Raw genomic sequence first — 10,309 nt, 5'->3', positions numbered from 1 at the left:
CAGCTCAGGCACAGGCTGCAAGGCCGTACCTTTGGGTGAGCTCCCACTGTGGTTGGAAGGATCCGTCTCTCTTACCGGCATTGGTGGCAGAGCCAAGCCAGGAGAAGAGAGGGGACTTGGACTGGGAACTCAGGAATGGAGAACGGGCGCTTGCTCTGGCACTGGCACTAAGACAGGGTCATTCGGGATGGACGGAGCTCAATGCACCACTGGCGGAGTGACACTGTGGCACTGGCACTGGGACGGAGATTGTGAATCAAGACTGGCAGTGGAACGAATGGATCTCTTGGAGGGGACCCTGGATCTATTTTAGGGCTCTGGGACTGGCACTGGGGCAGGGCAGATCTGGGCACTCGTGAATGGGATCTGGAGTCCCTCAATTGATCTTGATGGAGGGTGCCATTGCACATCATCAAATGACTTCAGTGCCACATTGTGTCTGGAGTGGACTTGTGTCACAGCAAGGATGGGCTTACTTGACTTATTATTATTAGGACATTTTGTCCATTGAGTGGAGTGCCCATACACTCTGCAAGCGGGGCAATAAGTCCAGCTATAATCTTTACCTGGCACTGTCCCATCGGAGGGAGCAGGCCCCTTACCCTTCGTCCACAACCCAAGTGGGGTTCTCTGGGGTGTTGTCCCATTTGAGGATGGAGAGGAGTCTTCTGGCTGATTCTCAGCCTTCAAGCAGCACTGTTCAGTGGGGTTCCCTGTTCTCTTACAATACCCACACATGGGTTTCTTATGGGGGTGCCCCACTCTTGTGAGGTTTCTGGGAGTTGGGTGAGGCAGGCAAGGATGGATATAATTTTCGTCCATGAGAACTAAGATGGGGATGATGCGTATCCCATATGTCAGCCCAACGGCAGCACTCGACCACTGTCTTAGGTGTCTTATTGCATAGATGAGTGGCGAGAGCTGACGGGGAATAAAATAAGAAGTCCTTGAGCTGGAAGAGTTCGAGGACATCCTCCACACTAGTGGCTTTCAGAGATTCTAGCCATCGTTTTAGGGCCTGGGTCTTTTTGAAGATCCACTCAGACCAGGTTAGGCCTGATTCCTTGGGCACATTTCTCCACCTTTTCCTCCAACAGTCAGGGGTTATTTAAAAAGCTTTTATGATAGCTTGGCGGACAAGGGCAAGATTTCCTTGATCCTCAGGGGGAAGAGCATTGAATGCAATGGCAACCTTCCCTTCAAGGCACTTTCCCAGGATCAGAGACACTTCTTAGGTAGAGGGCTGATAGGTCGTCAGAATCTTTTCAATATGGTTGAGCCAGGCTTCACGCTTCGCTTTGTCCCATTTTCTTATGAGGGTGCCCACAGTGCTGAGGGGTGAGTGAGGAGAAGGTGTTGGTGTGTTGCGCCTCTCATGAGCCGCCATTGTAAGCTGATGAGCTCTTTCTTTCTCCCTCTCCTGTCTTTCTGACTCTTCTCGTTTCTTCTGGGCTATTCTTTCTTTCTCCTTCTCCTGCCTTTCTGCCTCTTCCCATTTCTCCTGGGCTATTATTTCTCTCTCCTTCTCCTGCCTTTCTTTCTCCTTCTCCTGCCTTTCTTTCTCTTCTCTTTTCTTCTGGGCTATTCCTTCTTTCTCCATCTCCTGCCTTTCTTTCTCCTTCTCCTGTCTTTCTGCCTCTTTCCACCTTGGCATCGCCTACTCTCTCTCTCTGGACCCAATCCCTCAAGGCTTGTCCTGACAGTCCCATGTCTTTTCCAGTGGGCATGTAGAACTTGAACTCCTCATTTTGCTTGTCTCTGGATGTCACAGACGTCTTGAGATAACGCTTATATGGGCATGACCCGTTAGAAAATCAATGTCTGAAAAGACTCAGGGCTGTTCAAGTGAGCACTTTCATTATGTCTGATGAGACTCAATATTTTTGTAAATGAACAGATTCAGGGTGTCTGAATAGACTCACATTCTTAATGAACAAAAACTTAGCCCAAGCTAACATAAGCCTTTATGTATATTTTACTTTGCGGAGAGACGCTGCAGAACTAATAAAAAGAAAAAGGCTTATGTGGTTACACACTTGTGGAGTGTGAAGGAAGTTTTCCATGCACTATCAAATAATTTTAAATCTGTCATAATAAAAACAGTACATCGATGCTATCAAATATTAAAATCTCCAGTGGACGAGGGGAACACAAAATGCTTAATCTTATAACATGCACTGGGCAGTCTGGATTGCCAAAAGGTTATGCATGGGGAAGTAAAGAAATTGTTATTTTCCGTTATCAGAACAAACCTTAGCTTGCTGTCAATGGATGGGTTAGGGAGGTGGTGGGAGGTGGTTGTCTCTTGACCTCGTGTCTGGCATTTTGCCTGGGCCTACCCTTTCCCTGCTCAACGGGTTTTCTTTAGTGAACCTCCCGTTTTCTACTGAGCCTTTTCTCCTGACCCTAGGTCACAATACCAGCTATGTTTTATTTATGTAAATATGCATTTATTACTTACTCATTTGTGCCCTTTTGTATTGTATGTGTGTCAGAGCATTTTTGTGTCTAAATCTGTTAATTTTATTTGTCAGGTTATCTGTATTTACCTGTCCTGTTTCACATTGAGAACAACTGACCTCGGGTCACCTGTATGTCCTTGTATGTCTTTGTACTGACATCCACACACCGCTTTATAAGCAGCCTGCTTCCTAATAAATTAGCAGTCAATGTTTACCAGCTCTCTCTTTTGCACCCTCTCACACTAGTGACCCAGGAGTGGTTCCCGGAGACTTTAAAAGACCCAAACAGTGACCTAGTTTTGGCCCGATAAACTACCTGATGCCCTTAACAGACTAACTACGGTGCTTTAACAAAGCGTTCAGGCATACCGAACCTCGTTGGCAGATCACCGGCGTCATTACTGGACCCACACAGCATGCTCCCAAGCATGTATTGATGCAAGTGTAACTCACACTCCGAGTGAGAATGCAGAAGCGAGCATGGATGCTGACATTCCCTCCCACATACAAATAACCGTGAACTTCGTGGAGTCTGATATCTCCCTCACATAAAACCTACTCAAGCCCTCCCCAACACCAAGGCTCACACGCTCCTCCACATCAATACCCACTCCTCGTGTGCTGCCCTTCCTGATGGACCAACTGAGGTCCACTCTCACCATAAAGCTGCAGCCGTTCACACACCACAACCAGTCATCATGACTCTACAGGGTAGAGGGGCAGTTTAGGGTGGCAAGCCTGACCGACAAAGTGCTGCAGGCAGACATTGTAATTAACGCCCTCCCGGAGGAGGTTTGCAGGAAGATCGTCCCATGGGTGTCTGCCGCAAGTCCTGCCACCTACCAGAAGCTGAAGGCCTCCCTCGTTGAGACATGCTCCCTGCTGATCTCTGAGAGAATCGCCTGCGCCCTCCACCTCACCAACAACCCCCGGCATGACCCGAACCTCCTGGAGACATGGAACGTCATCCAGGACCTTCTCATCCTACCAGTGATGGACGGCAGTGGCAGGCTCACAGAGATAAGCCTATCAAGGGAGATCCTCCTTCGTCAGCTCCTCCCAAAGGTTCGGACCCAGATCTTGGAGACCTACACCCTGCCGATCGAGGACCTGATTAAAATGGCACACCAGCTGACTGACTCCATGAGGGCAGCGAAGCTGGCATCCACGTCCGCACACCCCATCAACTTTCTCCAGCCGGAGGAAACCACAGCAGAGGAGGTAAACGCCATCGTCAGGAGGTGGCCAACCCATCACCAGAAGAAGCAATTGCCGGGGCCTTGCTACTGCCACCGGCGGCATAGCAAGGAAGACCAGAACTGTGAGGCCCCCTGCCTTTTCGCCCATCCAAAAAACGGGGGAAGCGGCAGCCACCAGCACAGGCCGCCATGGCAGCAGAAGTACCCAGGAGCTCCGCACCAGTAGGTTTCTAAGTCCACGACACCGTCTCCGGCAGGATGATGCTGATAGACACTGGGGCTGTGCAGTCAGTGTTCCCGCCTTCCAGAGAGGACAGCAAGCACCCGTCGGACCCGGCTGCCTCCCTGACAGCTGCCAACGGGTCCCCCATCCTCTCCGATGGCACCAAGCTCCTGTCGGTCTCCATCCTGGGTCAGAGGTACAAGTGGAACTTCATTGTTGCGGACGTGAGGACCCCACTCCTGGGTACGGACTTCCTGGCCTACTTCGGACTGGCAGTTGACGTCGGCTGCAAATGCCTGCTGGACACCGAGTCCTGCCAGTCCCTTCCACTGGCGACAGGACCCAGCTCACCATCAGTCTGTTCCACCGCTCCACACCAGTACGCCTCACTGTCTGAAGGAATTCCCTGAGGTATTCAAGCCCGAACTGTGTCAGGTGCCCGGGGCCCCTGCCAGACACGGAATTTACCACCACATCAAGATGAAGGGCCCCACATACGCACGCAAAGTTCTGGAGGCTTCCTCCTCAGCACCTTCAGGAGGCCAAGGACCCTTTCGCCGAGATGGAGCGTATGGGCATATGTAGAAAGGACTCCAGCCCATGGGCCTCCCCCCTCCACATGGTGCAGAAACCAGATGGCTCCTGGAGACCCTGAGGCAAGTACAGGCTACTCAACCTCGCCACAGAACCAGACCACTCCCCTCTCCCAAACATGCAAGACCTTATGGCCTCTTTCCATGGGACCAAAATATTTTCTAAATTGGATCTTTTAAAATCCTACTTCCAGATACAAGAAGCTTCAGAGGATATCCCCAAAACCGCCATCATCACACCCTTCAGGTCCTACATCTTCGCCTGCTCCACCTTCAGCCTGAGGAACCACCTTCAGGCTGAGGAACACAGGGGACCTGACTTTCCAGAGACAACTGAAGGGTCCTGCAGCGCCTGCAGGAGAATGGCCTTGTCGTCAGGTTCAACAAATGCACCTTCGGCGTCGAAAGAGTCGTCTTCCTGGGCCACGGGGACCACCCACTCACATCGAAGGTTCCCCACCCTACCTGGGTCAAGGGCTTCCGTCTGCTCCCTGGGGTCGTCAATGACATTTTAATTTTTGTCCAGATCCCACAAAGAACAACTGAGACACAACGCCTCCAGCTAATGACGAAGGTCCTCCTGGAGCAGATCAGTGCCTGCAGGAGAATGGCACCTTGACAGGGAACTTTGCGCAGTGTCAGGTTCCCTTCACACTTGGACGGACCACCAGCCGCTGCCACCTTCAAAAGCAAAAGAGATCATGGTCCTCCAGGCAGCAACACGCCATCACGGAGTTCACCTGCACCATCAAATACCTCCCGGGAGGCATCCGCCCACTTGCATCCACCAACCCAGAAGTTCCAGCTTAAAGTCGAGGATGCCACCCCTAACCAACGCTGTTCCCGACCACCCGTACCTGCCGTCCAAGGGCGTGCTGGCAGAGACGTTTGAGGACATACGGAAGGACACAACGACCTGGGTGAGGCAATGGTCCAGACCAGCAAAGTGCAGGAGGTTGGGCATCCATGGGGTCCACATCGACGTGGTGGGCACACCATGGCCAGGTATCTTCTGACAGAGATCCACCAGGTGTCCCGAAGCCCGCTTCAAGCCATCCCATCCGTGCGCCGAGGCCCTCCTCCAGCTGGATCAGGCGGTTCAGTGTCCCGGACCATATAACAATGGACAGGAGCATAGCCTTCCTGTCCGAGCTAGATCCCTGGCACGCCTGCTGGGGACCACTCAGCAGGCCACCGCTCCAACGGATTGACAGGTCCCTGAAGGCAACCCTCATGGCCCACTGCACCGCCAAGAATTGGAAGTACCAGCTGCCCTGGGTCTTCCTCGCCTGGCCCTCAGAGCCAAAGGACCCGTCAAGAAAAAAGTCTGTGAGGAGTCCTCCATCACAGGGATCACCGGAAGATGACCCAGCAACGCCTCCTGCCAGCGGATGTACACCAACAGGACGTCCCCCTGGAGCAGATCCACCCACGACGTCAGAACGACGCCCTCCGCCCACCCTTAACCATCCCTACAGGGGCCTTCCTTGGGCTGGAGAAAAACAAAAGGCATTCCGGCTGGCCATCCACGGGAAGGAGACTGGGTCGATAGACTGGCCTCGAGCCCGCACTGTTGGAGGAGTCCACACCCCTCAAGGCCCTCCACAGGAAACATCGGGTTTTCCCCAGCCATGCAGCCAACCCCACCCACAAGAAAGTCGCGTGGCTGCCCCGTTTTGCTGCAGCCAACTGCTCCCGCCCCCCAGCTGACATTGACCCCAGCAGATACCTGTTTAATCAATTTACCTAGCCATGTTTTTTATTTATGTAAATATGCATTTATTACTTACTCATTTGTGCCCTTTTGTATTGTATGTGTGTCAGAGCATTTTTGTGTCTAAATCTCTTAATTTTATTTGTCAGGTTATCTGTATTTATCTGTCCTGTTTCACATTGAGAACAATTGACCTCAAGTCACCTGTATGTCCTTGTATGTCTTTGTACTGACGACCTCACGCTACTTTATAAGCGGCCTGCTCCCTCAATAAACTAGCAGTCACTGTCTACCTGCTCTCTGTTTTGCACCCTCTCACAGTGTCACAAAAATGCTCTGACACACAATACAAAAGGGCACAAATGAGTAAGTAATAAATGCATATTTACATAAATAAAACATGGCTAGGTTTTGAGACCTAGGGTCAGGAGAAAAGGCACCGTAGAAAATGGGAGGTTCACTAAAGAAAACCCATTGAGCAGGGACTTTACAAGACTCCCCCAGTGATGAATGGAAGAGGAAATTCTCAGGAATACTCCGGGAACATCTACGGAATATCCAACTCAGTTAAGAATTAAAAGTTTATCACTTTCAAAAAATGCGGCGATGTGCACGGATTAATGGATAAAATTAACAAGCACAGGAAAGAGATTTATGTATGAGCACTGCTCTTGCAGTTTTCATAACAATGGAATTTCTAATGAAATTCACAAATCAAAGATGGCGGACAGTTAGGGATAAGCCCACATGGCCTGGATTTGAAGATTCTATGTTGGAATTACTATTCTCTCGTCTTGAGAGTGGAAATTTAGATTCCTAAATACTTCCTAGCATTTCCTGTCTGATCAAGCGAGAGAGAGAGAGAGAGAGAGAGAGAGAGAGAGAGAGAGAGAGAGAGAGAGAGAGAGAGAGAGAGAGAGATAAATCTAACAATGCAAAAATAGCTGGAGTTAATGACTTGGTGGTTGCCTACAGTGTTTATCTGGGAATTCAGGACTTTCAAATTGTCCTTACTATGTAGATGAAGGAATAGGGAATCTATTCCTTTTTTTAACTCTTCGACTGAGTTGCTCCCTAGCTTCCTATTCTTAAAACATGCAGCTAACATGCAATAACAAAAAAAATCTTGTGGAATTGTTAATACGCTCTCTCTTCTCATGAACTAATTTGGCATGCATATGATTTATCAATTACCTAACACTGATTACAGTCACTTTTCGCTCCTAACAAAAACCTAAACAAAATATTTCCACACGTACTTATGCTATGGAACTGACTCTTCTCATATGCTTAAAATGGAGCAGGTGTGGTACCAGGGTCGTCTCTAATTATGCAAACCAGCTAGGAGTTGTTATTTTGCTGATAATTGCAAAGCAATTGCATACTCGGTAAGGTACGCCAGTTGCTACTAATGTCCGTGGGATACTTACTTGATTCTGGGTGGCAATGGATGAGTGCAGGGCATTCCTTACATTATCAAGAAATCTAATGTATTTATTACACATATGACTCAATATTAGGGCAACTTCAGACAAAGCAAGGGAAAATCTGTGGCTTAGGGCCTTCTTCATGTGAGGGAAAATTACATAAACTCAAGGGTTCTCTTAACTAATTATATTTACATGGCAAACACAGATCAAAAGAATGACGAATTATTGGGCAGGTCATAATAAGGACTTGTTAAATGAATGAATCCTACACAGAATACATATTCTATGCAGATGATGTCTTCATAACAGGAAACATCGCAGTGGGGGTAGAAGGGGGCTGCACATGGATAGAGCCGAGTGATTCCACAGTTGAGGCCTATCTGCAGTATATGCAAGATGGTTACCTGCAAGAATAATGACTCTCAAAGGGAACTGAGGAAATGCACAGATGGTGCCAAATACATAGTTATGTTAACAGTGAATGCTTCAACACAAATGACTGAAGGTGATTGCACAATGGAAAATAAATTAAAATCAGACAGAGAAATAACAGGAATCGTGACTAACTGAGAAACCTTAGTCCGGTACATTACCTTCGTCAAGATGACGGTGTTTTCGTTTGATAGGGCACTGGCAATAGAGGGAATTAAAGGAGATGCCTCTACAAAAGTATACTGGGTCGAACCTCGGGGTTGAACACGTTGAAGGTTCAAGGGTCAGGCAATGGTAAGGACATCTGTCCTCGGTGGTGTTTGGCGCTCTTCTCTCTCTCGATTTATGTTGCATCATCTATAAATAACCTCGGGGATTACCCCTTCACGTCTTCGTAGATGGCGCAAAGGTTAATCTTCGTCATGTTTTCAATATAGGCCAAATGGTATTACATCTTTTTTGGCTCCTCCTTTGCCATTGCTTTACGCCATCGAGGAAGGCATCTTCAAAGGTCACCTGGAAACAAGGACTTAGGCAGTCATTTTGAACAGAGAGAAGGGTTACTGTAGACTTAACCATTTTGGGGAAATGAAAGAGAGAGTTTATGAAGGGGCAAGTGAAAACCCACAGTTTTAGTAATTAAAACAACTTGAAATTAATTTTATTTCTTTCTCAGTTATGTTACAGATGTAAAAATGGGTGAGGTGGCTTGGAAGAGGTTCCATCCATCACTATATATATATATATATATATATATATATATATATATATATATATATATATATATATATATATATATATATATATATATATATATATATATATATATATATATATATATATATATATATATATATTTACAGATTGGTATTTTATATAAGACTACATATTTTTGGAAGTTTTTCTGAATGTTTACTGCCAGAGGGTGAAAAGAGAACACCAAGCTGTAAACAAAATAAAGGTGAAAGTGGAGAACTTGCCTTATTTTATCAATTTGATAAAAGAATAGAAGTTCGCCATGGGAATGAGTCAATGGTTACATGCACAATAAATTTATTTACACATGAACTGTCAAATGAGGCTGGAACTGAAGATCCAGCAGGCAATAAACTTCATGAAAATGAAAATTATGGTGACGTGATAAAGCTTGTAATGATTTCTGTCATTGGCTTTGTGTGCAACTGGGGAAATGCTCTCCAGACTTCTTTGGTTTCAGAGATGGCAGTATTCTTTAAGGCTTGGATTCACAAGGCAGGGGTTCAACTGAGCAAAGCATGGTTGAACTCCTGGAAAAGAAGCCAGGTTTAGCGATCTAGTACAAATAATTTCTCTCACATGAACCTATGCACTATGGAGGAATTGATCATTTGAGTTACTTAAATTAATTGGCCCTTATGGAGGGAATAATTGAGTACTGATCACTGAACTGAATTAGATTGGTTTCAAAGCAAGTCATCGGGCAATTCATGGGCTGCTTGGTGCGTAGGTTGGCTTAACAAAGGGGATGCGTTTTAGGAGAATGAAAATTGAGATTTGGAGAAGTTAAAAAAAGAATTTCATAGAGAGAAAAGAGCTGGCTTATTGACTAATTGTGGTCAACGTACCTTGTGCCTGTAGATGCTTTGCTCTTAACATGTAAAGGCTTTGCTGATCAACGTGATTATTCTTCACCAGGGAGAGATGGAAAGATGCCCGTCTGTATAGGTTGCAGGTTGTGCGCAGAGTGCATGGGTGTGAGAATCCAGGGCGCTCTGTCCAGATTGTTTTGCTTTGGTGTGTAGGCCTCAGTTGATCTGCAAAAGTCATACAGCCAGCAAAAATGTGGAGAAAATTGGGTCTTAGGATTAAGTACTTAGAGGTTAAGTTCCTATCTACCTCACAGCCTGGATTTGCCTATAACACTAACGAGGGGTATCAGCTACTAGATACGTGATGTTGGGGGAGTTAAAAGGGGTTGCTATTGTACTCACTCCTGTTCAGGTGCGGAGAGGGATGCATTCTTAGTTCAAAGCAAGTGCTAACCCTACCTTTCCTGCCATGTTGGCTGGCCTAACATTCAAATGAGAAGTGCTTCTAATTAGCAATTTAAACTATTTTTAATGGCAAAGAGGGGAGGAATATAAATGTGTGACAATATATATATATATATATATATATATATATATATATATATATATATATATATATATATATATATATATATATATATATATATATATATATATATATGTTGCCACATATTTACATTCCTCCCTC

General features: G+C 46.6%; 1 protein-coding gene across 1 annotated transcript; it reads left to right on the top strand.

Annotated features, from left to right (window-relative positions):
* Positions 1 to 5,710: 5,710 nt before the first annotated feature.
* Positions 5,711 to 6,187, top strand: LOC136834569 (uncharacterized). The gene has a single exon (XM_067097149.1). It carries the CDS (start codon positions 5,711 to 5,713, stop codon positions 6,185 to 6,187), a length of 477 nt encoding a protein of 158 aa, XP_066953250.1.
* The last annotated feature ends 4,122 nt before the right edge of the window (positions 6,188 to 10,309 follow it).

This window comes from Macrobrachium rosenbergii, chromosome 54 (genome assembly GCF_040412425.1).
Source record: "Macrobrachium rosenbergii isolate ZJJX-2024 chromosome 54, ASM4041242v1, whole genome shotgun sequence".
Classification (NCBI taxonomy): Eukaryota; Metazoa; Arthropoda; class Malacostraca; order Decapoda; family Palaemonidae; genus Macrobrachium; species Macrobrachium rosenbergii.
Note: the sequence above shows the minus strand (reverse complement) of the source record. Positions and strands in the feature narration are given on the sequence as shown.

Excerpts from the sequence above, each read along its gene's own strand:
- LOC136834569 (XM_067097149.1), top strand. The coding sequence starts at position 5,711 with ATGGCCCACTGCACCGCCAAGAATTGGAAGTACCAGCTGCCCTGGGTC.